Genomic DNA, 26374 nt, shown 5'->3' with positions numbered 1-26374 from the left:
ACATCTGTCCTGAAGTTCTGCGTCATTAGTCCAGCTGGACATGGGAAGAGCTGGAATACAAAAACACTGAGCTAGTAGCCCTGCTATTATCAGGGTAATGTGATTTGAGAGACATGTTGACCACAGGCCTCAACTTTGACAGAAAGTCTCTTCCTCAGTTTGAAACTTAACCTACTAATTGTGAAGTCAATCTGTTTGTTTCTGGCTTGTGGAGTGATAATTAAAATCCTCTTTGCAATGGAAACCCAAATGCAATACTAAATTTGAGATAGTTCTTCACCCTGCCGGGCTTTCTAAGGAGTGATCTGGCTCTGATTTTTATGTCCTACATCACCCAGTAGTCTTTAAATATGAGAAGAAAAAATTCTTGTTGCAGCTCCACTGCTGTGAAGTGACGTTTATTTGAACCATTCAGGGCCTCTCTAAGTGTGCTGCATATTTAGCATGCAAATAGACAAATATGAGGGTGTGAGAGAGACATGCACTGAAGTGATAAAGACATCGTCTTGGACTGTGTATAAATTTATAAGATAGTAAAATGAATTTCAGTAAATTAGATGTTGTATATTAAAAAAATTAATCTCAAAAATTGCTGGTGCAACTAGTCTGGGTTATTATCCTGATGTCAATTTAATTCCATTTATTCTTGTTAAAGTCATCATTCTAAATTTGCACATGGGTTTCAGATGATTAAAAATCTTGATACCAGTCCAGAATTACACAATAAAGCATATTGCAGCTCTTCTTTAATTATAATGGGAGGTGGGCACACCTTTCATCCCCCAAAGCCATTTAGTACTATTAAACTGTTGCGTGGGTTTGAGTATTCATGAACGTGAGTTTATTCACTATCTTAACAAATTTAACGTTTTATGGTTTACTGCCGTGTCCTCAAAATAGAAAAATGGACCCAAAGCCTGTAACATTTATACAACCAAAACTATTCCTGCCTGAGAAGGAACTGCAAAGGCCAATATAAATATAATGCAATTAAAATCAGTCTGTGAAAACAGCCATGACTCCTGAGGAGAGAGGAATATATTATTTGGTGCTGATTGTTTGCCCAAAATCTCCTAATGAATTAAAATGAAAGCAATTAAAACAGAGGCTAAATGTCAAAGAGAAATGTCCCAAGCAGCTCTTCCAATGCCTGCTGCTGGCTTCAGGCAGAGGAGGGGTGGGGGGGATCCTTATCACCTGAGATACTTAAAATTGTGAAACAAGAAATCGACGATTTAAAATATCAATAGATAGTTCTCAGACAGATGTCTTCCCTGTCCTTTCTGGTTTTTAGTATCTCTGTTGCCATAAGAATGAACTGGCCCCATGAGGTTGAGCAAGAGCCATGAGCCGTTATTCAGATGTGACTTAATTACAGAGTTATCTGTGTTCTTTAAGTTATCATTTGTTTAACAGCCAAATTGCTGTACTGAAGCTGTACCCTTGGGATTCCAGGCACGCTGGGTTTCACACCCGTGACAAGGTCAGCCTTGTAGCCTCTTCTCTTGGCACTGGGAGAATCCAGCAGACTTTAAGGGTGGCTGCTGACAATGTGTTTCTGCTTTGTATAGCATATGTTGGAAAAAAAAAAAGGCAGGCCCTTCTCATAGTGAACTGTCAGAGCTAATATGGAGATTTAATAATATAGCCAATGTAAGGGTTAATAATGAAGAATAAAAAAACCCTTATGTAAGTTTATGTAAAACTATAGAGGTAGGCAGATTGGGAGGGTTTGTTGGTTTGTGGTTTTTTTTTTAGAGAGAAAGATTTTTTTCATCTCATGTTCTCATCCAAAGTAGTTCTCTTTGCTTTCAGGGTTTATTTGAAGTAGTCGAATGAATCCTTTGCAGCAGGGACACTGTTTGCATAGTGCTGTCAGTGACATCCCTTTCTTGCTCTCTCTCTCTTGTGGAGTGGCTCAGGCAAGAGTAGGAGATGAGAAGAGGCTGTATTTTACATATAACTTATGCCTCGGTTGGCTGGGTGCATTTTTCTGGTGTTTTTATGTTGAAGAAAAATACTGTAATATGGAAAACAAAGTTGTAGTGCTCTGGAAGTAATGGACTTAACTGTCAGGGTACAATTTTAATTCAGGAAGTTTGAGACCTGTGTGATCCTTTCTTGTCAGTACACACTTTTCCTGCTTAAGGGTCTCCTGGTCAATGGAGAACTAAAGATAAGGATCATGTATTTTTTTGCATGAAAAAGAATTCAGTAAGGGTTTGATGAACAGACACTTTTATAATTCAGCTCTTCTGTCTCATTGAAACTGTAGATTGCTAGCTGTGACATGACACTGAACAGTTTTCTTTTCAGTATTATCACACAGTGACTTAAATGTGATGAGGCATTAGAAAAGATTGAATTATTTTAATTTTACTTTTTCACAGGGTTCTGAAGCCATTGTGTTTTATTTTTGAGTCAAATTATCCTATTTATCTTCTCTGCATAAATACCCTTATGAATAATGCAAGAAGCTGGGATGCTAAAAGTAAAAATTACAGACCTGTCCTTAAAGGGCAGGATTAACATCCTGCAAGGGCTTATACGTGACCAACTGTTACCTTTTTGCTACAATACAAAAATGTGCCATTTTTGAGCGTTTGCAAAGCCACTATAGTGGAGTGTTGCCAGATCCATTACCAATTCTCTACTAATGGCAGTTAAGTGACTGAGTGGGGTAAAAGCAGGCAACAGGACAGTCTGTAAGAGATCTCCTTTTACACGGACTTTGTAAGAAGGCTTGAATGAAAAATCTACAAAAACACTTCCATGGTAGTAAAAGCAGCCATGTCTTAAGTTGAATTAGAGCCAGAAATGAAAAATAGCACACTTAATGCAAAGGTAATGCAGATATTTAGCTAAATAGTGCAGAGGCAAATTAAGGTTATGAAAATTTTCAGTTCCCAAGGAAATAGTAAATTGGCAGTTTCTCATAAGCACTCACAGACACAGAGAAAGCCCACCTGAAGTTGTGAGCTGGTGAGTGTGTTTTCACTGACTTCTGTGAGCATGGCATAGTCCCTTGGGACAACAAGGTGTGGGTGTGCATGGAAAGACCCAGGCTCTTGTCTCCATGGCAGGATGCTGAGAAGGCAGAGCCTGGAGCCCTGAGGGCCATGGGCTCACTCTGCTGCCAGGTACATCAAGGGCAGGCAAGACCAGGAGCATGGGAACACAGCCAAAAGATGCCCAGCAATTGTTTCTTCTGGCCTGTGCCATGTTACAGAATTTCTGTACAGGTTTTAATGTGCTTCTTTGAAGAATGATTCTGCTTTTTGTACTGTTTTTACTCACAGGTCAGAAGTATACACTTTCACTTCAGCTTAACTTTCTGAAGAAAGTTATACATATAGCACACTCTGGTACATGCTAAACCCCTCAAAATTAGTGCATATGTGGCTCAAATTCCATAGCAAAACCCCAAAACAGACTTGGATAGAAGGACTTTTATCCTGAGGCAAGTATGCAAATATAGTGCTAGGATCTAAAGATGGAAAAGCAAAGATGAAGAGAGGTGAATTGATTCTAATTCCCTGAACTGGCTGTTATGTATAGAAACATCCTCCTATGCAGAAGAAATCCTCAAAAAACCTGTTTTCAAATGCCATAGTATGTCCAGATGGAAGTTACATATTAAGTTAACTAAGTAGTGTCATGGTATATGACATACCATTTTATAAAGCTGTTATTTGCATTTTCCTCTTGGTATTCTGAGCATCTTTAATCTGAATTTCTAAAACATCCACAATATTTTCCTATACCTGCAGAGCTGCGTTTGTGTATGTGCTACAAATAACACCCAGGATCACAGGAGAAGCTTACAGACCTCATCACAATATTTCCTCCTCTTTTAGTGTTTATGTACATCATTTTAAGGAGCAGTAATGGGTTGGATAAATGGAGAAGCTGTTAATGGTTTTCCTTGTTTATACCCCTCGTTGTGCATTTTGTATCACATGGTGCTGCTAATGGTGTGTTGCCAAAGGGATCCTAAGGCGCTGCAGAAGCAGAGGGAGAGTTGCTTCCCCATTCTTCTCCCTGCCCCATCCACCCAGCCTGTCTCCAGCATGAGAATAGGAAGAGGGCTGAGCTTGACCTGAAGAGGAGAGGTAGTGGATAGAGAGGGGACAGAGCTTGAAGGGTTTTTCATTAGTTGCTTCTGCATCAACAGTGTCTGTCATGACATTTTCTGAAAACAGCCTGCAAAACTTCTCCTTATGCTTTGCCTGCTGCCTCCAGCATGGGCAGGCCAACGCTGGCATAACTCCACTGGTTGAAGGAGGTCAAGTAAGTAAAGGAAGAACCTGTAAAACTGAAAATGAGTCTTTTTTTCCTAGCTCTGCTGGTTGAAGAAATTGGTTAGTGTCTCCCTACACATCAGAGAGCAAAAACTGTAACAGTAAAGTCATCTAGTCTTGAAACAGTTCTATGAATTATTTTACTTTTCTGACATAATCTAGAAACATAACCTAGCTGCTCTTCTTCCACTGAGTAAGCTGCTGCTTAGTTTTAGTACCCTGGCAGACAGCCTTTCTTTTTTTTACCCACTAGTTAGTCAATTGGTATCCTCTACCATGAGCCTAAATCATATACTTTTGAAAGGGTTTAAGTTTAGGGACGAAGTTTACGAACACTCTTGATTTTGTAAATTAAAAATGTAAAATTGAATGGATAGAGGTCCAGTACAGGATTGACCCCAGGAAGCAGTCTTTAAACAGGAACATTCTCCAATTCAACACTGGGGAAGAAAGGAAAGCAAAGAGGATTCATTTGCAGTTGACCTGCAATGGCAAAGTCATTCACTTTTCAAATAGGATTAAACTTGTTTCATCAGCCATGACATGTGAAAAGATCATGGTTATAAATTCCATTTGCTGTAATGAATTGAAAGTGTCTGAGTTTGCAAGCACCACTCACCGTTGATGGACAGGTAGATTTGTGCAGTGTTTTAACACTAAAATTAGCTCCCACAAAATAAAAAGTACAGAGAAGGTGGCAGCAGTGACAGATTTTAAAGCATTAAAAAATTGACTTCATTGTTAGATGGGAGCAGAATAAAGCTAGAAATAAATAGCATTTATAACCCTGTTATGTAGACACCTTGGTTCATGCTAGAGTGGTTCATGCTGGACACAAATCTTGGAAAACAGCATTTTTTTAAGGTTTCTCAGCCATATTTCCACAAGAATAAATATTGTTACTGAAATGAGGAAAAATCAAACTTTTCTATGGTATTGCTTCTACAAAATAAGAAAATGGGATTGTATTGAAGGATACTTCAAATCCATTTCCATGTGCATTGACACGACACCAGTGCAGTCCATGAGACCATATTGGTGTGTGTATTTTGTAAAAGCTACACTCTGGGGTTAGTTAATAACCTTAACTCAGTCTTGCGTCAGGATCATGAGACATTTCTTCTTTGATGCTTGCAGAGCTAAATGCAATTTCTGAACCTATTTCCCCCACATTTTTTGGTTTGGTGCGCACAATTTTATGCATATTTTAAGTGTGCCAAGAAAAAAGAGATCTCAATGGGTGAAAATGGGAATTATATGGGAATAATTTGAGTTTCATTTTAATTGATAAGGTACCCAGCTGAAAACTGTCCAAAATTGAACAAAAAAAAAAAAAAAGTTGAACTGAATAGAGGAATGAAAATATAATGGCTTTTTAAATTACCGCAAGGTTAACATATAATTAATTTGCTAATTTTAATTACAACCCTACAAAATGTGCTGAAAAACGCTCAAAGGGGAGAAGCAGCCAGGTGCCAGCCATGATTAGCCAAGGTTACTAGCAATTATGAGGTCTCTATTAAACATGGCACAGAAATTTGAGAAACTCCTTTCTGAAACCAGAGCTTTTATTGACACTCAGCAGGGCGTTCATCATACTTTATCTTTCCATTGCTACAAACTTGCTGTCATTTGCCTCACTCTTTTCCTGCTAAATGTTTTATTGCAGCTGAAACGAGGACTGCTTTTTCTGTTTGTTACACACGAGCTGGGTATTTATTTGGATCACGGAAACAAAAGAGATTAACAAGTGTTTGCCAAGTGCGCTGAGCACCTTAAGTGCCAGATAACTGCCAATATCGCAGCTGAATGCCGGAAACAAAAATCCCGAAGGAAATGCTTTCTCTTTCCAAGGTATCCTGGGACACGGAGTTTGTAAAGCAGGAGTATTGCTGAAACTGCCTTTTCGGTGGGCAACCTATTCTGCAATGCTTTAAGTGCATAGGCAAATGTAACTTCTGAGTTCAAAAAGCCAACAAAAAAACAACCCAAACAAACAAAAAGCCAAATAAGGAACAAAGAATCTGCATGTTTGCTTTGCATTTTTAACAAATTGTGGTGTAAAAGAATGTCTTGTCTGTAACAGATTACATGATGTATTATTGTTATTTTTTATTGTTGTTATGTGAGTCGTGTGTTAAGTGTCTCTTGTTGGGAACCGTAATAAACCTTAATCCATATATTAAAGGAAACTTTTAAAAAAAAAAACAAACCAAAAACCAAAACAAAAAAAACAACCAATAACTTTTTTTTTTTTTAAAAAAAAAAAACAAACCTACAGTATTGGTGTCGAAGGAAATTAATTTCCTGGCTGGCTTGTGTTTTTCTCTGAGGCAGATATTGATGAGTGTGCAGAGGGGATCATTGAGTGTCACAACCATTCACGCTGTGTTAACCTCCCAGGGTGGTACCACTGTGAGTGCAGAAGCGGTTTCCATGACAATGGAAGCTATTCTCTTTCCGGGGAGTCCTGTGTTGGTAAGCAATGATCAGCAGAGCCTTTTTTTACCTCCTTCTGCATGGTGTTCCAAAGTGACTATTGAGCTGCTGTCCTGCGCAGTGACTGTGTTTAAGGCTAAAATGCGAGTGCAAACGAGCGTGTCTGTGTTTGTCAGCATCCCCAGCCACGCAGGGTGGGTGCTGGTTCATGGTGCATCACGTGTTTGAGTGGTTATCACAGGAGGGAGGCAGCTCGAGATCCAAAGTGTGACTTACTGCACTTGTTCATTTATCATAACAAGTTGCTATGAAAGCTGCAGTGAAAGTGGGCTTGCTGCGGAGCGTAATTGGCCTCAAAAGGGGAGGAGGTGGTTTTCTAATTCCAGATTTCAGCAGTGATGAACATATCTGTGGTATGTCTATGTTGCTTTGGTTTGCTTGTTTTCCATTGTTTGCCATCTTCATCCTTAATTTTTTGAATGATGCAAATAACATCGGAATCTCTGTGCACCATATTTGCAGAATAAGGCCCCAAAGGCATGAACAGAGAGGGATTTTTAAAGGGTGCAGAGGAGTTTTTCAGTTGTTTTTGTGGGAGGACAAAGGATAAGGCTCCATGAGGAGTTAGTTAGTGCTGGCTCTGTGATCTGTGTGCCCTCGACTGGCTGTGAGACACTGTGTGCCACTGCAGCAAGTAAGCAGCAATAAAACCATAGTGGAGATGGTAATTGTAGCTATTCTCAGAAGCCTTAAACATAATTTCTCTGTGATATTTTATCAGGTGAGTTTAAAACTGCTTAGAAGGAATCCCATTTTAACTTCTGTAAAGATACAGATCAACTGCTCGTAGTGTTATGTCCTTTCTTTGGAACTTCAGTTGCTTCATCTTTAGTCAGTTATATATATGAATGTCCTATAAAAGCTCTTCTCCTCCTTTTGTGACTTTTTTTTAATGCTGTAAACTTCATTTATCATGGCCATAACTTCAAAGGGCATTTTCTAAGATTTAAAGTCCATACTTAAAATAAAAGTTAAAGTAACAAAAATATATAAATTTACTTGTAGCAAACATTCCCATCTTTCATAAATTTTGGCTATCAGAAGTCCTTGGGATAAGGTAGCGTCACGATTTAAAAATGCAGAGGAACAATAATTATTTTCAAAAGCAATATTTTGTAGATTGTCCAGCTATATTAGCTTTTTACACGTTGTCCTAAGCTGATGGGGAGCTCCGTAAAATCACAGCAGTGAACTTCATGGGGGTAGCTGTGTAAAAGATGGCAAATTTTACAGCACTTTGTGACCTGATAGATAAAACACCATATGAAAGCCATGTATTTCTAAACGAATTCTCAGATGTTAAGAGTTCTCCTTTATTTAAATGTTGTAAAAGGGGTAATGAACAGGGCAACGTTGAAAATACCTCCTTTATGAGAAATCCACATGACATAACCTTCAGAAAGCCCTGAGGCAGTTGGGGACAAGGGGCATTTTTAGCATTTCTGGTGCTTACCTGTACCACTTGCCTGGGGAGCCCCGTCCCCCATCAGGCTGACCTTCTGTGGCTGATTTGGGATGAAGAAGATCTGAGGGTCAAGCTGATCTCAGGAGAAGACAGACACAGACAAGGCTGTGGTTGAGAATGACCCCTAGGTAGGCTCAGCTGCTGGAAAGGTCAGCATTGCTTGGATTGAATCGCTGTTGAAGGGCTGGGCACTGCAAAAAGAAGCCCCAAATGTTCTGTTTTCTGAGGAGACTGGAGGGATGGGATTTCATGGAAACAAACTGCCCTCATTTTGACCTGCACAGCATGCTGGAAGCTTGCGGGGTGAGGTGCTCATCTTGCCATATGCGGGTTGTAAACAGAATGTGAAATTAGCGGGTTTATTTTAATGAAATAGCTTCTCTGAACCATCTGCTGTGGGGTTACCAGTGAGGGAGAGAATGAACCAGTTGGCTTCACCAGTATAATGAAATAAAATAATTAAAAATTAATTGAAAGATTCTGCTAACCCATAGTGACAAATTTCAAACCAAACCGTGATGTTTGTTTTAAAATGCAACTGAGAACTGGTTAAAACAACAGATAACACTATACATTGTAGCTAAAACATCACATTACATGTTGTTTACGTGGTGGAGCACTTATCAGGGTGAATGTCTTCGCTCTATTTCAGAAAAAAAGAGGATCTACTTAGCAACAGCATTTTTTCCTGCTGTATTGTATACTGAATTTGTAGTGTGCACCTGAGGTAGATTTGAGCCATTGTCTTCCAGTGTGTTTTGAAACATTTCTTCTTGCTTCCTCCCTGAAGGACAAACTTGGAGAACAATAAATAGGCTAAAAACATAAGCAAAAGAAGATTAAACCCTCCCCTACAAAATAATAGCAATAACAATAAATACCACTACTAATAATAAAGAAAAGAAAATCACAAGACAGTGGGAGGCAGTACTCATCTCTGACAGATTGCCCAAAGCCCAGGCAGCCACTTGCTTTTGCTGGATGCATTTAGGTACCTATTGGTTAACCCCCTTTCCCTCCATTTATTTGGTAGGTGCTCTTGGAGCTGAGTCATTACTTGCAATGTCTCTGCAGTGCTTGCAGAGCATTAAGAAAAATAACACGTATTTGGGAGGTGTTGTGATACCTCAGTGCTTCTAAAAGCTTTATTCTCATTGAGTGGGAGAAAACAGTGGAGTTTGGTCACCTGGCAAGGGACAAATGTGTAAATCAATGGATGTGGTGGGTAAGGTGGTAATATTGCACCAGAGCTGGGGTAATAAGGCTGTGTGACTTAGCCAGGCCACTTCCAGATGGGAAAATTCTCTTATTGCTCAAAGTATCAGCCAAAGGCAGCTTTTAGCAGAGATGTCAGCTTCATAAAGTGATGGTGAGCAGGCTCAAATTAAGTGAATGTAATTTAATTTCCTGCAGTAGAGGCATTGGTCTTTCACAATGTGTTATTAAGAATACTGCTTGCAGACAAAAGACAATTGCTCCACAAAGTTGCTACTAAAGCTTACTTGGCAATTAAAACCTGTAGGCTACAGTTTCAGAGTTGTTTTGTTGGGTTTGTTTTTTTGGTTTTGTGGGTGTTATTTTTTGGTGTTTTTTTGGTTGGTTGGTTGGTTTTGTTTTTGTTTTTGTTTTTGTTTTGTTTTTTTTGTTTTTGTTTTTAAATTTTGTTACAATTTTGCTGCACTCTCAGGTAAACAAACAATAATACTTTATAGAGAAGTGTGAGTTGTCATGTGATACAGTATTTACTACTATCTACTGATACCATATAGAAGCAACTGGCAGGTGGTGTCTTTTGCCTGCACTAAGTGCCCATGCAGAGCCAAAGAATGATCTGTACAGGTTATCAGAACCAAAAGAAGGGAAAAACTGGCAAAGAAATGCTGTATTCTGGGAAGTTAATAGTGTCCCACAAAGCATGCTCCTTTCTACAGCAGGAAAAAAAGGCAAAACAAATTATACTTTTGAATCTCCATCTCTCAGATGCTTCTGGTCTGCAGAGAGCTGTTCAGACCCTGGAGTGCAGATTTACTGATTCCATTTTTTTACATGGTGATTTGTCTTTCTGGGTCTTGACATTGGGACTTGCAAGCACAGAAGGAAAAACAACCAAGGCAGCAGTCCCTGTCAGTGTTGTTTGTTTTTTCTTTCTTGGGTTAGAGGAGCTGTTCTGGGGAAAATGAGAGCTGGGAAAAGGTAGGACTCAAGAGCTTGTGAAAGAAAACTGCACAGGTATTAGTCTCCTACAAAAGCTGGGTGCAGCAGTGCTTGAGGGTCAAATCTGAATGGGTTTTAAATCAATTCCTGAAGCTTTCATATATTTCATAGTATGCTGCAGTGTTACCTCTTACCTAGATTAGAAAGTAAAAGAAAAGGAAGTTTGTTCTTTGTTTATTTTGCCCCTTTCTGTATCGCACAGAAAGCTAGACCTTGAAAATCTTTGAAAATCTTCCTATATGCCTGAGAATTGCTTTCCTATCCGTTGTTAGAGAAATGATACATAGGCAGAAAGGTTTGTTTACGGTATGGAGTATCCAAGACCAACTCTAGAACCTACTGGTTTACAACTTTCTTCTCTTCTGCTCATAGAATTTCTTAAAGCTGATAATATCGGAGTCTGTGTCGGTGAATTTTATGCTGTAAATTAAAGATTATCTTTCTTACTTTCCACTTAGTAAATTCTGATTCTTGTATTCTGACAGAAAGTTGTGTTACATGTCTACAAGGTAATTGTGTTCAGTCATTTTTACATTTTTAGAAAGCTTTTGTAAATCCTATATTCAGAATCTAATTTACTGTGCAGTGTTCCTTAATAGACTGTTATGTCTCTATAGAATAAATGTACTATCATAAAATATTTTCTAACTAAGAATGAATCCATTTAGTGATATTTTTTTCAAAGGTGACTCCAAATAACTTTGATTTAGAAAGGAGGCAAAAATCATTAAGTGACAAGTTGCCTGTGAAAGATGATTTGTCAAAACAGTGTTTAGCTAACTTGTACATACATTGGTTTGGGAGCCCAGCATACATTTTTCACGTTAACAATATACTGTAATGGTTTAATGTACCATAACAGTTAAAATTAGCACATTAGTAAGGTTCTTTCTTCTGCATCAGCTTATCATGATAATACAGAGCACCACACTGCATGGCTTGCTTGCACAAAATTTATTAAGGTGCTATGGAAAAGTTTTACCATTAAAACCTGAATAGCCTTGAAAACTAAGAAATGAAGTAGCAAGGGATTGGTTTAAAATTTCAGTGAAACCGAGTTAATGAACTTGTGTTGATATGTACAGTCATGCTTGTCTTCTACCCTATTCAAGTGCAGTGGCCATGGGACCTCTCATGATATCTGAGGCAAATTACTTCTCATTACAGCCAAAAAGGATGGAAAAGAAAATTGCATCTCAAGGGATTATTTGCTTCCATTTTGATTCTGTTTTCTTGTCTGCCCGCATTACCAAGCTCTCTCTGCACTTTGAGAGTATTTTGGAAACGAGCACGTCGTGGGTGGTCTGTTTTCTTTCTTTTCTCACCCACGAAATGTGACTGGTGGCTAAAAACCACCTATGATCAGGTACTTATGGCTGCATGTTTGTTTATAGAGGCACAGACTGGAGTGTTTGAAGAGTGAAGATCTTAATCAGTGATATGATAGTTGGGGTGTCCTGGCAGCAATCCCTTTGCTGTTGGCTATACTTTGTTGATAGCAAATAGCATCAGGCTTTGCAGTGTAAGCAAGTTTCTGGTCAATGTGGTTGTTTCAACCATAGCCACACTTTTCCTTGGAAAGCAACTGTGTGGAGGGGGGAAGTGAAGTTCTGCCACTTTTACTTGTGTTAATTAGTAGTTTATGGGACAGAAAATTTCAATAGAATGAATAAGATTGCAAAGTCCTATTCCTGGTGTGAAAATGAGATTGTTTTCGCAGGTTGACAGGATACATGAAAGAACTAATCCCCATAAATGTAAAAACAGACCTTTTTTTGGTCCTATATATGTGGGGAAAGAATATGGACTCTCCTTGCTATTTCCAGTGTTCTTTTAAGTTACTTGATCTATAACTTAATAATTTATTTCCTTCCTACTTTGTGTTGTTATAATGGGAAATGAGATTTATGTACAGGTTTTGCCTTGCCTGTCATTAAATGTTCCAGTTTTGAGCCCTCATCTTCTGAGAGCAGATGTGGGAAAGCAAACGAAACCTGAGGGGAGTGTGGGGAATTTGAACCAAGCAAGGACTTAAATAACATAAAAATAATCCATATGCAAAAGTCTTGTAATAAAGTCCAATTGTTTTGGACATGTTCATAATTTTTAAGCCAGACTGATTTTTCAACACCTAAATAGACACATTGATTCTACTTGCTAAGAGAAATTTCACATTAAAAATGAGCATTTTCTTCTGTGCTTTGCATAGCCACGTACATGCTGAACTTGCATTGATATGAGCAAGTCCATTTGAACTCCATTAAACTGAAATATTTTCTTAAGCTAACTGAGAGCTGACAATGTGGGAGCATTTGTCTGGGTTTTTTTCCTTCTCCACCCCCCAGTCTGGTTTGAGGCTGAAGGAGTGACAGGGGCAAAACATGTTACACTTAGAGCTTTTTATCCTCAATTTTCTGAGAACGTTGGCTGTTTGTTCTGACTTCAAGAAATGCAGTCAGTGACAAGAAGAAAAACTGCCAAAGGGATGTTCTCAGAAAATTAGTTCTATTAAAAGTTCAGCTGAAAATGAGTGCAGAGTCCAGCCTTTTCTATCTGATTAATGACTAAAACTTCTAAATAATAAATGCCATAAAATAATAAGAAACCATCATTTGCATAAAGAACGAAAAAAATGAGCAAACTGAGTAGCAATTAGGAATTTATGTTCATGCTTTGGTTGATTGGCTTTTTTGTCAAGAATCTTCCATTTACCAATTTGGGCTGCTCTTAATGGGGACATCCTTTTTATGTGTGCTAAACGGAGAACAGCGGTAGCAGGACATAAATAGGGTGTTCTTCCCTTTTACATATGTATAAGAGATTAAGTTGGCTTTGTGCAATGTGAACAGGTCTGTACTACTGAGAACATGAATAATGTTAGTTTCTATAATTGCTAACATCTGGCTTTCCATAAATCTGTTAAATTACATGGAAACAGAATTAGATTTCAGTGTCATAAGTAAAGCAATTAAATGCAACTCTGTAGGCAATATGGCTTTATATTCATCTGTGAAATCCTTTTAGTTTTGAACTGTGAAAGCTACCCTTCTAATCTGTACTGTGATTCTTCTGCATCCTATATAGATTATATTCAAGGAGCTCTTAATGTGATGGGGAAGACAATATTGATGATGCTTGGTGAAACCACCAAAGGCAGAGTGAATGCTTCATTTATACCTTTGTCTTCAACAAAAACCACGAGTCAAAGTCTATTGAAAGGAAAATGGGATATCTTTAAGAATGTTTTAAGTTTTACAGTAACTATTTGGATTCACTGCATGAACTCCCCAGATAAATTCATGTTGCATAATTATATTTTACCCTCCAAGAGCAATTTTAATGGGCTACTGTAATTCTCTTTTTCTGGTGTATAATGATTTTATCTTGTCACCTATTCTTTGTGTCATTGCAAAATCATACTGCGTAACTTTAAGACTTTTTTTCTGTATCAGGTGCATCTGATTTCTTTTTTTTTTCTCCCTGCTCCCCCCAATTCACTTATACTTCTAGCAATGGCAAAAGGATGCAACTGACTGCTTTTATTATGGGAAATGTTGCTCATGCTAGGAACTTATCAAGAGTAGTGCACCTCTATTTTGATGTAAAATCCAGAACAGAGAGTGGCCTAGTTGAGAGGTCACTCTGAATGACCAGTAGTTACCAGTCACTGGGAAATCAGCATATCCTCTTGTCTGAAGGTTCGAGTTTGTCTCTGGTATATGGTTCCACCAAGTATGTCAGACTCAGCATTTATAATTAAGCCTGATGGAGATAGTTTAAGAATTCTTGGTGGAATCAAAGTAAATGCTGAAGAATAACCTAAAAAACATCAGTATTTAATGTCTGGCAAGTAAATATGAAAGGTATAACCCCTCATCCACCAGCAAGACAGATTAGCAACGATTACTTAATGCAGAAATAAAACTTGCCACGTGAGAAGAGTGTCCAAAGCTTTATAAATCTGCTGTTTTGCAGATATTGATGAGTGTGCCTTGAAGACCCACACCTGTTGGAATGATTCAGCCTGTGTGAACCTGGCAGGAGGGTTTGATTGCCTTTGTCCATCTGGACCATCTTGCACTGGAGACTGTCCCCACGAAGGAGGCTTCAAGCGGAACGGGCAGGTGTGGACCCTGAGAGAGGACAGATGCTCCGTTTGTTCCTGCAAGGTGAGATCCAGCTGGTCTGGGCTTCAGGAGTCCTTTAATTCTCTGGGCTCGTGTCAGGAACCCAATATTGCAATGCTACTGGTGTTGGCAAAAATATTAGCCTAAGCCTAAGGCACTGAGGCAAAAGGTAAAGGGTAAAGCTGTCTCTGCTGTGGGCACTGAAGTTGGGATGGGGATATTCTTCTGGGAAGGCATTTCTTTTCTTATTTTGTGAATGTGTACGTAGCTTAATAGTGGCTAATCCTGCTGAACTTCTGCTGTGTCACCCTGTAGGCCAGAGCATCTCAGAGTGTGCCTTGAAGAGGGTCTTGCATTACCCTTTAACACAACGTTCCAGCACACTTACTGGAAGTGCTGAAAACTGGTTTTAATTTCTCTTTGATGGGGATATGCACCTCTCAGTACTGTCAGCCAACTTCCTGCTGGTACTATTTCCCTTTCCTTGGAATACATGTGAATTAGCTGTGTGAGAAGACAGGTCTGAACATGAGTCAAAGGTTAGAGGACCCAGCAGCAGGCACTTAATTTCCTCAAGTGAAGAAGGGCAAAGGCCAGCTTTTTCCTCCTCATCCCAGCTTGGCTGTGTTGGCAGCTGTCCCATTTGAGCAGTGCAGCTCCCTCTGCACCTTTGGAGAAGCCAGGTCTAGTATCAGTAGATCTACCTTAGAGTTAAGACTTAGATCAGGGGGAGGAGGGAGAGTGTGTTTTTTGGTTTGGTTTGGTTTGTGGTTTTTTTTCTCCTGGAAATTATCAGGGTTTTTTCTGACTATGGTAACCAAGTTAGAAGAACATTTGGCTCTACTTTCTTGATTTTCACTGGTTAACAGAGGAATGCTGTCATTGAAATCAGAAGAATTTTAAGAATGCCCTAATCTGAGAAGTGGTTGGTCTTTTATGGCCCCTTTGACCTGATTCATTCATAGCATGGGTAAAGCTGTCCATAGGCAGAGCACTGCAGGCTCCTGCATCAGGGCAAGTAAAATTAGATTTTGGCCACTGTGAAAAGCTGAAGATGGAGCATGGGATTTGGTCTCTCAGTCTCCATGTCTCAATGCTTAGGAGCCAGAGAAGCATGAGAGGGTTTGAAGGGGGACAAAGGGGAAGAGTGTTTCAAAGTTGCAAGAAACTGAAAGCCTCATCATTTCTGTTTTGCAATGGTGTAGCAGAAGGGAAAATAAAGACTTCAGATGAATAGAACCTGCAAAATACACTGCTGGATTGGGCTCAGTAGGGAATATGTTCTTGTTAGTTGCTATATTTTTTACTTCAAGTAGCCTCAAGCTCCCTAAAACTCCTCCTTTCAGAAGCTGAAGTGTACAACTCTACTGAATATATATCAAGCTTTTATGGTAATCTTGGGGAACTGGCAGGCTTACGAAAGGATTTCCAGTCAACAGAATAAACAGCTTAATATATTTGAAGACATCTGGTCTGCCTTTGCAGAATTATAACTATTAGTATTCCCATTTCAGATTGTTTGTAATTTGTTTTATTTGCCATTGCACGTGTTTCTTATGTTGAATGCTCTTATCGGTGTATGAAAATATACACATGATTAACTAGTACATAGATAGTCTAAACTAAGCCTGACACTGTTTGTTGCTGTGACTCTTCCTTTATATCTTCTTCAGTTTTTATCTTGGGAATTACCATTTGCATTTAATTTTGTTCCAGTAGCTGCCTGTTTCAAGAGGGAAAAGAGGGAGAGCTCCTCCTCTGTCACATCTCAGGCAGACTCTAAAGTCTTCACTCAGTGTTTATTAAAATGTATTTTTATACATTGGAAGTGGTAGCTGCCAATACACCAGGCTACTCCTCAAACCTATCCTTTTCATGCAATTGCACACAGAGCTGGCCCTGCTTATCTTTTGCATCCTGCTCAGCTTGCAGTGAGGAAAAGAGTAGAGGGTAACTAAACCCTTCCTTATACTACTTACTTGAACTTTGAAATGATCCTACTTACTTGTTTTATCCAGGAGACAAATCAGCATTTCAGTTTTAAAATAAAATGGGCTTTTCTTTTGCTATAGTTACTCTAGGAAAGGTCAGGTGGATATACTTTGTGCATTGGCTGAAACACATAGATACTATCTTGAAAATAGTTTAACTTATAATGGATGTAAAGGAAATTAAATACCTTACATAACCTTACTTAATGAACTTCAAAGTTATTTGTGAAGTAGGATACTATGGGAGATAAGATATTATATTGTTTCAGTTATATAATGAAGCAAAGTGTCATTACTGAAGCACAGGGTATTTCAGTGTTTCACAGGACCCAGTTTCCTCAAAACATCCTAGCTCATCTGAATGTATATCAAGTTTACAAAATCAGAAATTCTCAAAACTATAAATTAATCTTGTACCTTAAGTATATTTGGTGTGTCTTGTATAGGCATCTTCCCAAATTCTTGTGGATTTAACAGGGCATGAAATTTAAAGCTGGTAGAAATTTGAAGGGGAGGGGGAGCTGTTGCAGTTTGCCATGAAAAAAGCCAAGCCTGGCTGTAAACTCTGGCTATATCTGGGCTTTTGAGCCTGTCCTCTGATTAAGACAGCCCTGTATGAAAAAAGCCTGGGGGATGCACACAGCACTGGGAGCAGGGGGATGTGCCGAGCTGATGTGTGTTCCTGAGGATGAGAACTGTTTGCTGGTTTGGTTTTGGAAGGGTCTGATTTCTCTCCAAACTGGATCTGGGGCCCTGTGGAAACTTGAGTTACCCTTAACATGTGTGTGTCACTCTTGTGTGTCAGTTCTACCTTTGATAAGAACAAAGTTCATACCACTGGTGCTTTTGAAGCATGTAGAACTGATGCAGGGAAGAAGGTGGGGAGGAAGAGGTAGTAATGAGATGTTATTAACATGTTGTTACTCACCTAAAGAAAATAAAGTTTTCTCTCTATATTTTTTAATTTCCTACATATTTCTCAGGGCTACTGGAGAGCTGAAAAGATGTACGTGGCATGTTGTAGCCTAAGAGGCTTTATGTCACTGCAGTATAGGGATAAAAAGGTTTTTTGAAAGGTATAGAGCTAATTAGGTTGTAGACAAAACACAGATGCTTAGACACTAAAGAGAGTAGCAGTGTATTATGATTACCAAAAGTTCTCTGGCAAACTCACCAGGCTTTGTCAGTGTTCTGAGATATGGAGAGTAAAGGCAACGTAAAAGATGCTCAGGGAAGCACAGAACTACCAGCACTGTCACCAGCCAAAAGGGCAAATCTGAAAACTAATCCTGAAAGCTTAGAAACTGAATTGGATCTAAGCAGACAGGCTTAGCCATTATTAATGAGCACAGAAGAGGAGAGAGACTGCTGCAGTGAAGGTTCCTGGATTCCTGGCACAGCCCCACACGCCTGGAGCGGGTGCTCCTGACAGAGCTCTTGCACTAAGCTGACTTTGGATGTGTGTCTGGACCTGGCCAAACCTGTTGCTAAGGAAATGGGCCACTGCCATTCTTCCTTATGATTTACTCAAATTGCTGAGTAAGGAAATAAAGTTTTTTTATTCCTCTTCCCACAGCTAAAGCAGCAATCTAGCTGCTAGTACCGAATCCCTACTTATCCTAGTTTGATACAGCACTGAATAAACCCTGCCTAGTAACGTGTGCCCTACAGCTGGCAAAAGCAGTTCAGATCCATGTTAACCTGGCATGTTTTCTACATTTCTGTAATTCTGTGTTCTCTTCAGCTTTACTTGTTAGTCTTAAGAACTCATTTTAATTATTCTTACAATAGCATGCAATATTCTAATCCATTCAAAACTGTGATGAAATGCAGCAGTGACAGTGACTGACATGGATATTGTGACTCCCTGGTGCTAATTTTGTACATGTTGCATTGTGGCCAAGACTGACTTTGCTTTAAAATAAGAACCAAGCATACATCCCTACATCAAATCATAAGCAATCAACCCCCCTGTACTACATGCTGAGCAACCTGGTCTAGTGGAAGGGTCTCTGCCCATGGCAGGGGCATTGGAACAAGATGATCTTTAAGGTCTCTTCCAACCCAAACCATTCTGTGATTCTATGCTGTGGTTAGGGCTGCTTTGTCTGCCTATGGAAAAGCCATCCTGGGCTGCTGTCACTCTTTTTAGAAATCACTTTTTTAAGGGATCAGAGGACATTAATTCCCTTGAATTGAAAGGTATACCTGTATTTGCTGGCAATGAAATTTGGTTCCTTCTGACATCAGATATAGTTTTATAGACTCAGAGCAAGGTTCTGATGAGAATAGGAAAAACTGTGATGAAATGAATGGAGTTGTTTTAGGAATTGTATAGTTGTGACCCAGAGCAGAATATACCTTCCTTTGTCTCACAGCTCTATCTTTAAACTGGCTGCAGTGGATGCTTTGCTTGGGTAAGGAGTAATCCAATAACTAGCAGTGACTGCAAAAGGAGTTAATGTCAGAACTTTTCCATAATCTCCTCACTGTTAGTTGTGACTTCAGTTTCCAGCCTGCATGTGGCATTTCTCTGTGATGTCTCACCTACAAGAAGGGGTGTAATTTTAAACATGACAGTTCATCCAAATTTCATAACTAAAATTAGAATCAGTTTGGTTTTCTCTGATGTGAAGATAATATATCCTTTTCTCTTTACATGCAGAAGCAATTCTTCTGCTTATCTCAAACAGTTCTGTTCAATGGTCTTTAACAAAATGAGCCATTCAAAGCTGTAAGCAAATATTTAGCAGAATCATATTTTGGAAAGCCTATGAAATCCAGGGCCTCTGAAATACATGAACTGAATTATAATGAGTGATGATGAGTCCATTTGTCTTTATGCTGGTGTACTGTGTTCCAGATGTGAGGTCAGGAATAAAGAACAAGTAGTGCTACTGTGACTTTGTTATATTTTGCTCTGATAAAGTTAAAGGGGCCACCTTTATTCAACTTATTTTCTACCTTTATTCAACTTATTTTCTTCATAGCGGTACATTCAGTCAAAGTAATGCTAAATAAATGTTATATGTATTAGAGTGACAACTGCTTGAATAGTTTGTTGATGAAACCAATGAGATATGAAATTCCTTCCCTATATTTCTTTTGAGATACTGACTCATTTTAAATTCAGTTAGCTGGAGACAGGCAAACTGTTCTCAGATTCAGGCAGTATTGGATCCATGCACTGACAGAAATTGGGATAATACTGGTATTTGTCATATTACAACAGGCATGATCCAACCCTTATCGGTGGTATCATTGAATACACTAAGAACTTAATATTTCCTGATATGCCAGAGGTGTGCCCTTTGCTCTGTACGCCCGTGACCTTATCTGGGTGGCTGTCTGGCAGCCTGTGGTTGACCTCAGGGCAATGTGTCCTCGCAGGACGGGAGGATTTTCTGCCGGAGGACGGCCTGTGACTGCAGGAACCCCAGCGCTGACCTGTTCTGCTGCCCCGAGTGCGACACCCGCGTCACCAGCCAGTGCCTCGACCAAACCGGGCACAAGCTCTACCGCAGCGGGGACAACTGGACCTACAGCTGCCAGCAGTGCCGCTGCCTGGTATGGGAAAAGCATGCTGGATAGGAACAATAATAATAATAATAATAATAATAACAATAATGATTATGACTTTTAGCAAAACATACCTGCAAGCAGGGGCGTGGCTCTTCCTTCACCTGCTTTTCAGACTGGGGATGACGACGAAGTGCTTACGGAGCCCCAGAGAGAACTGAGAGCTACATCATCAGTTTTCCTCTTTCTACTGAATAAGTAGGTCTAATGAGCAAAATGAAAAGCTTGACAAAAGCTTGGAAACCATGGCACTATATTAATGACAGCGCTGGTCTGCTTTTGAGAACTTCTATAAGGTTGTCTGATCTTTAAATTACTTTTTCAGATTTTTTTTCTCATGTGATGGATTTGGTTGGGGAAGTTTCAGTTTTTAATTACATCAGCTGGTGTGACTGTCTTAGCAAAATGGAAAATGAAATCCTTTTTTAAATTTTTTTTTCCCCATTCAGCAAATGCTGGAAACACCAAGGGCCAGTACCACTTTGTAAGTTAGAAAAAAATTAACCAAATAAAAAAGGCTAAAGAAAACTGAAATTACTAGAAGAACATGCAAAATAAAGAACACTTATTTTCTCGTTAGACGCTGTAGATTGTTTCCTTAAAGCTTTAAGTTTTCCACAGATACACTAATTAGTGCATCAGTGAAGTTCATTAAAATTATCAGCTTTCCATTTATAGCTGTGTGTATAACGTAGTCGTTATGTATGATACTAATCAAGAGGTGTCTGAGCATCAGGAAGGAAATTGCATTCAAAGCTAAGTTACTGTTACAAGATAATTATCCATAATGCACAGAGTAAGTACTGAGGTTGTGTCTAACGGTTCTTTGCCTAATTTTATGATGGGGATAACATAAAGAACTGTAAGACAGTGACGCTCTAAATCAGTGCTACCTGTAAGGTCCTGTGTAGTGTGTGATGTTCTCAACATCTGAAGTGTTTGCAGAGTAGCATAATGCAAGTTATTGAAGCCCTTCACAGGTTAAGTTTAGACACACAGAATACTCTGCAGAAGTGACCTGATGTTTCTGTTTTCTCAGTGTCTCTAGCTACTAAACTGCTTTGGTTTTGGTTGTTCGTTTGTTTTTTTTATTTCACAAAGCTAAATAATAAAATAAGTCAGTGGAACATAAATGGTATTGCTCTAGCAATTCCTTTAGGAGTCAATATTGTCTGCTGCGAGTTAGATCGGTGTTCGATGCTTGTCAAGCATACTAACCTACATCTATCTGCAGTGTTAATTTTCTATTTAAATGCTTGCTGTGATCCCACAGAGGTGTTTATGTGACCAGGAGTAGAAAGAGTTCATGAGTCTGCAAGGCAATCACTGCAAAAATTATAGTTTGTGGAAAATATTGGAACCCAGTATTTAACCCTGTCTTCAAAATCCCCGGAGAACTCAAGTCCCCATGCTATGATGATAACAGAAACAACCTAATGATAATCTGCTACATTTAGGGAACTTCAGCTTAGTATTCAAATGTGAATTTGTATGATCAACCAAACTGAGATCTGATCCATTCAGTTTGCTGCAATTTTGGCAAAACAAAACTTTTCCGTTCAACAGGATAAAGCATTTCTTGGTAACTCATAGATGGCAACAAATTCAATGAGATTTGCTTCAATTTTTATAGGAAGGAGAGGTGGATTGTTGGCCTCTTCTGTGCCCGAGTCTAAACTGCGAGTACACGGCTATCTCAGAAGGAGAGTGCTGTCCCCACTGTGTCAGTGACCCGTGTCTGGCTGACAACATCACCTATGACATCAGGAAAACCTGTCCAGATGGCTATGGAATCACAAGGCTTAGCGGCGCTGTATGGACAATGGTGGGATCTCCTTGTACAACTTGCAAATGCAAGGTATGATGGGCCGGGTGCAATGGTCATGGAAATGTACATCCTGAACAAAATTAGGTTTGTTCAGGAAAAAACAATTGGGTTTGTTCAGGGACAAAGCAAAATTTGCCCTTGGAGGCTCAGATTAAAGTCTTGGGGAAGTAAATGAGACCCGAGAGCCTACAAAACCCCCACATCTTTTCTGTGTTGCAGAGTGGAAACAAAACAATTCTCTCCTTGCTGAAAACGTTGAGCACAGATATGTTAATATCCCAGTGCAGCATTCTGTTGGAGTGCCCTTCAGGCATTCTCAGTATGAATCTAGACTAACATTTCAATAATTGCCTGATGTGGATGTTCATGAACATGTGTATTACAGACCTGGTAAGCTGAGGCAAAAACACTAATAAAAGTTTCACCAGCAAGTCCACAAGTAAAAGGGCACTGCAGCTCACAGATGAAGCCACTCCCTCAACAGTAACAGGAGGGGAATGTCACAGTTTCTGTTCCCTGATCTCATCAAGATGTATTTAATCCAATGCCTCTAATGCAGAAGTGCAGTCTGTCTCCCTGGCTTTGTGCAGTGATGACCCCACTGTGCTAATATCAGAATTATGAAAATGTTGTTTTGAGTTTTATAAAATGTTCTTTTCACTGTGGGAGAGCAAGCTATTGCTCCAGGGCTTTAAATTATTGAAGGTAGCTTTCCTGCCATTTTTAAATTATTTTTTTTTTGCTGATTTGTGTTGGATTTAAAAAAAAAAAAAAGAAAGGTAAAAAAATGGCTCATTTGGGCTTTTAGTGGTTGTAATTTTTTATTACATTAGATATATTACATAAGATAGCTTTATAAATGACTGGATGTTAGAGAAAGATATTTAACAAAGGATTACATTCCAAAGCTGTGTGGTGTGTGTGTGTTGTCCCCATCTCCCCCACATCTGCCACAAATCAAGAACCTGAACTATCTGCTATTTTCAGACAAACAGAAACCTTCCTTTTGTGGATCACATCAAAACTCTGCCGCAGGTGGGCATGGAAGGCTTAGATAAAGTTATTAAAAAGCAAAGCCTTGCTGGTGAGTCTCGAGGTACAGAAAGGATTCCCTTCTTTCTAAACCCCTTCTCAGAGAGGAGTCTATGTGCAGATAAACCCAGTTTTAGCCTTGGATTACGTTAATGGTTTAAATTTAAGGAATTATAGAGGTGTGATTGAACAACTTTTGTCCTGCAGGTTTTAATGATTGGCAAGATGAGAATATTTACATAAAATGAATAATTTATTTTATACAAATGATCAGACAAAAGATCTTAATCAAAACTATTACTGCACAATATAAACACTAAAAATCTACTAGTAGAGTATAATATAGCATAAAGTAGTAACAAAGCAATTCTTGAAGCAGTTATATTAAAGCTAGCAAAAAGAAGTAATTATTAAGTAGACATCTGATGTGAGTCACCCATACCAATGCTGGTGAGGAGATCTCTTTCTCTCAGCATGGAGGAGTAACCTTGGAGGGCGTCCCCAGCCAAGGGAGGAATCTCCACACATACACCCCAGGAAGGGTTATGTCAGAAGAACCTGACTGCATGAGGGGGGACTGGACTGTTAGAGTATATAGTGATTGACTGCTGGTCACAGATCTACAAGCCAGCAGACTAGCTTATCTGTCAAATCCTGTTTCAATAGCAGGATGTGTATTCGAAGTCTGGTGAGCCAGGATGGTTTTAGCACACTTCAACACCAAGGCAGCACCCTGGCACCAGCAGTTTATAGCTTGCATTGTGTTGGATTTTAGGTTTTATCAGGGGTAGGCTCTCCTGCCACAAACTCTTTCCATTGACTTTCTTCCATGAGAGAAAAATCCAGTCATCTCTGTTGCCATTGCTGTGCTGTATTTTGTTTTGGGGACTGCATCCAGGTTTGTAGTTCCTGAGTAGTCCGGGCTGGTTCAGTGCTATTTGTTCAAGTCAGCCTCCTCAAAAAGCCACCACTGGGAGCAACAGCGACCCTTGGGGTGATGGAAGCAGGTTTTTGTAGGCAGTGGATGTGTACCTCTGCATGCCACCAGCCCCTTTGCTCTTTGTGACTTGACACCTGCTTGTTTGTCTGTGCAGAATGGGAACGTCTGCTGCTCGGTGGATTTAGAGTGTCTCAACAACAACTGACCTCGTCAGACTGGACTGTGCTGAGGGAGGAACACTGATGGAGTTAACACCTGAAAGGAAGTCGTGTGCATTGGCATTTTATATACAACAGACAATTACCAAAGTCTCCAAACTAGGAAGGTGTTTGGGAGTTGCCTTTGGGACCGATCACTCTGCTCATCCTTGTCCGGGTGACTCACAGTACAGCGCATAGAAGTCAATGGTTGCTAAAAGTTTTCAGTGTTGTAAATTACACACTTTTCCTGTCAAGAAATTCGCAAATATGTTTAAATTATTTCATGGGTAAACTAATGCTGTACTTTTGTTTTAATTTGTGTACTGACAACATTGATAGAATTCAGCTCTTCTTACTTTGAATCTAGATTTTACAAATAAGGCAGCCTGTCGTGATTTTTGTCCCATGATATCACATACTTAGTTCCAAGGTCCCTGTTAGATGTATTTATGAAAATATGTATGTATGTACAGTCAAATTGCATAGTACTTATATTTCACAGCTGTCCAACATTTTAAAGCATTCAAAGGTATGGACAGAATGGAAGTAGTCAAAATAAGTCTGTCTTAGAAAAATTATAAAATTAAATGCCATGAACTTAATGAAATGGCAGAAAAAGCACTTTCTTCTCCAAATGTGCAGAGCAGCAAGACTCCTATAGTGAGAAATGGAACTAAAACCACATTCCATTGCCAATTCAGTACAGATTCAGGAAAGAATTACCAGTATTCCATTGAGTATACTTCCTCTGGATTATACAGCGATACAACAGAGACCCTTAAGATGATGTAATTTAAGTTGACTGAGGTAGAATTTGCTTGCATTTGTAGCATCATTGATGAGTTCAGAGTCTTTCCTTTTTTTGTGTTTGCAGTAATAATGATGTCTGTCATGCTCAGTTACTGCTCCCACAGTGACAAAGTGCAGAGGCCCCTGTACCAGTGACATGCAGGACAGGAGGCCTTAACTTCCATTGCTTGGTAACTTCCATTACCCAGTTAACAGCTCAGAAACAGATTTTATCTTTTCATATTTTATGACATTCAGAAATATTTAGTTTTAAATTTACTGCATTGTTGAGTACCTAAGTTTAGACAGAAATATAAAGTAAAACTCCTAGCCCCATATCGAGGTTAGAGTTTAGATTCTCTTCAACTAATGTCTATTTTTTTTCATGAGGCTAGAAAGTTTGTGACATTAGAACAACAATATATTTCTATGGTGATGCATCTATGGCTTAAATGTCACATTCTCAACGTGTTGTTATGTTTTGTTCTGCTCATTGTGTGGTGTTTTTTTTTATTTCTGTTTATTTCCTTAAACACACTGAGTGTACGGAAAAGATTGCAAAAATAAGTATAGTGGCTACAGTTTGGAAAGTCTACATTTGTGAGTTTTTCATAATTTCATGGAGAAAATGTGAAACTGATTAATAAGAATGAAGTGTGACTATACAGTGAAAAAATTAGTCGTCTTTTAAATGAAGTACTATTATGTTTATAAGGGGACAGTGGCAAAGAATATGAAATTACTTTAATCATTCAGACAACTTTATTCCCATTTTTTAAATGGGTTTTGTTTTAGTTAACAGGTTTGTGTGGTAAAGTTAAATTTATTTTCTTAAAATGCCCCATCATTTTCAGCTAATAATGTGTTGATTCTATTTGCATTGCCCTGATGATTGTATAATAAGGGAAAGAGTTGTGTTTTATATGATACTCAAAGGATGTTTGTAAATCATAATGTCAGCTCATTTTGTATATCACATTGTAAAACCCAATGGTAATTCAGTTGGATAGGATATCCAGTGGGCTGAGATATAAAGGGGAATGATTTAAAATTTGTGGGCATCTAAATAAACTCCTATGTACAGATTGCTTTCCCTTAGTTTTATTAACAGGGTTGTAAAACACTGATCAATGTCCTTTCCAGCTCAAACTCATGATGTTGCAAAAAGGAGAAAGAGTGTTTGCCTGGAGATGTTGTAAGAGTTGTAAGAAATATTTCATTTATACTTACTCAGACAAAATCATATATTCCAGTCTGTCAATCTGACCAATTTCTGAAGCTCTGTGAAAGGAATTAAGACAGTGCAAGGTCTGAAAATCATTCTTTTCCCGTTTACCTGGTAGTAGTGAAGCCCTTTTCCAGGATGCTTTATGGAAGCTCCAGACCTAGTTAGGATCATATTTAACAGG

The 26374-nt window shown here is 39.0% G+C and overlaps 1 protein-coding gene across 2 annotated transcripts in view; it reads left to right on the top strand.

Annotated features, from left to right (window-relative positions):
• Nucleotides 1–26051, top strand: part of NELL1 (neural EGFL like 1) — a 273582-nt gene extending 247531 nt beyond the window's left edge. The window contains exons 15-19 of one of the 2 annotated variants that reach the window (XM_018083431.1): nucleotides 6639–6779; nucleotides 14455–14648; nucleotides 19988–20164; nucleotides 21810–22034; nucleotides 24131–26051. In XM_018083431.1, coding sequence (XP_017938920.1) covers nucleotides 6639–6779; nucleotides 14455–14648; nucleotides 19988–20164; nucleotides 21810–22034; nucleotides 24131–24181 — 788 coding nt within the window. In that variant the 3' untranslated portion in view covers nucleotides 24182–26051. The remainder of the gene's footprint in view (nucleotides 1–6638; nucleotides 6780–14454; nucleotides 14649–19987; nucleotides 20165–21809; nucleotides 22035–24130) is intronic. The other variant, XM_018083430.1, reaches the window with a different exon arrangement.
• Nucleotides 26052–26374: the final 323 nt, after the last annotated feature.

This window comes from Manacus vitellinus, unplaced genomic scaffold, assembly GCF_001715985.3.
Source record: "Manacus vitellinus isolate BGI_N305 unplaced genomic scaffold, ASM171598v3 scaffold_63_pilon, whole genome shotgun sequence".
NCBI classification, from domain to species: Eukaryota; Metazoa; Chordata; class Aves; order Passeriformes; family Pipridae; genus Manacus; species Manacus vitellinus.
Note: the sequence above shows the minus strand (reverse complement) of the source record. Positions and strands in the feature narration are given on the sequence as shown.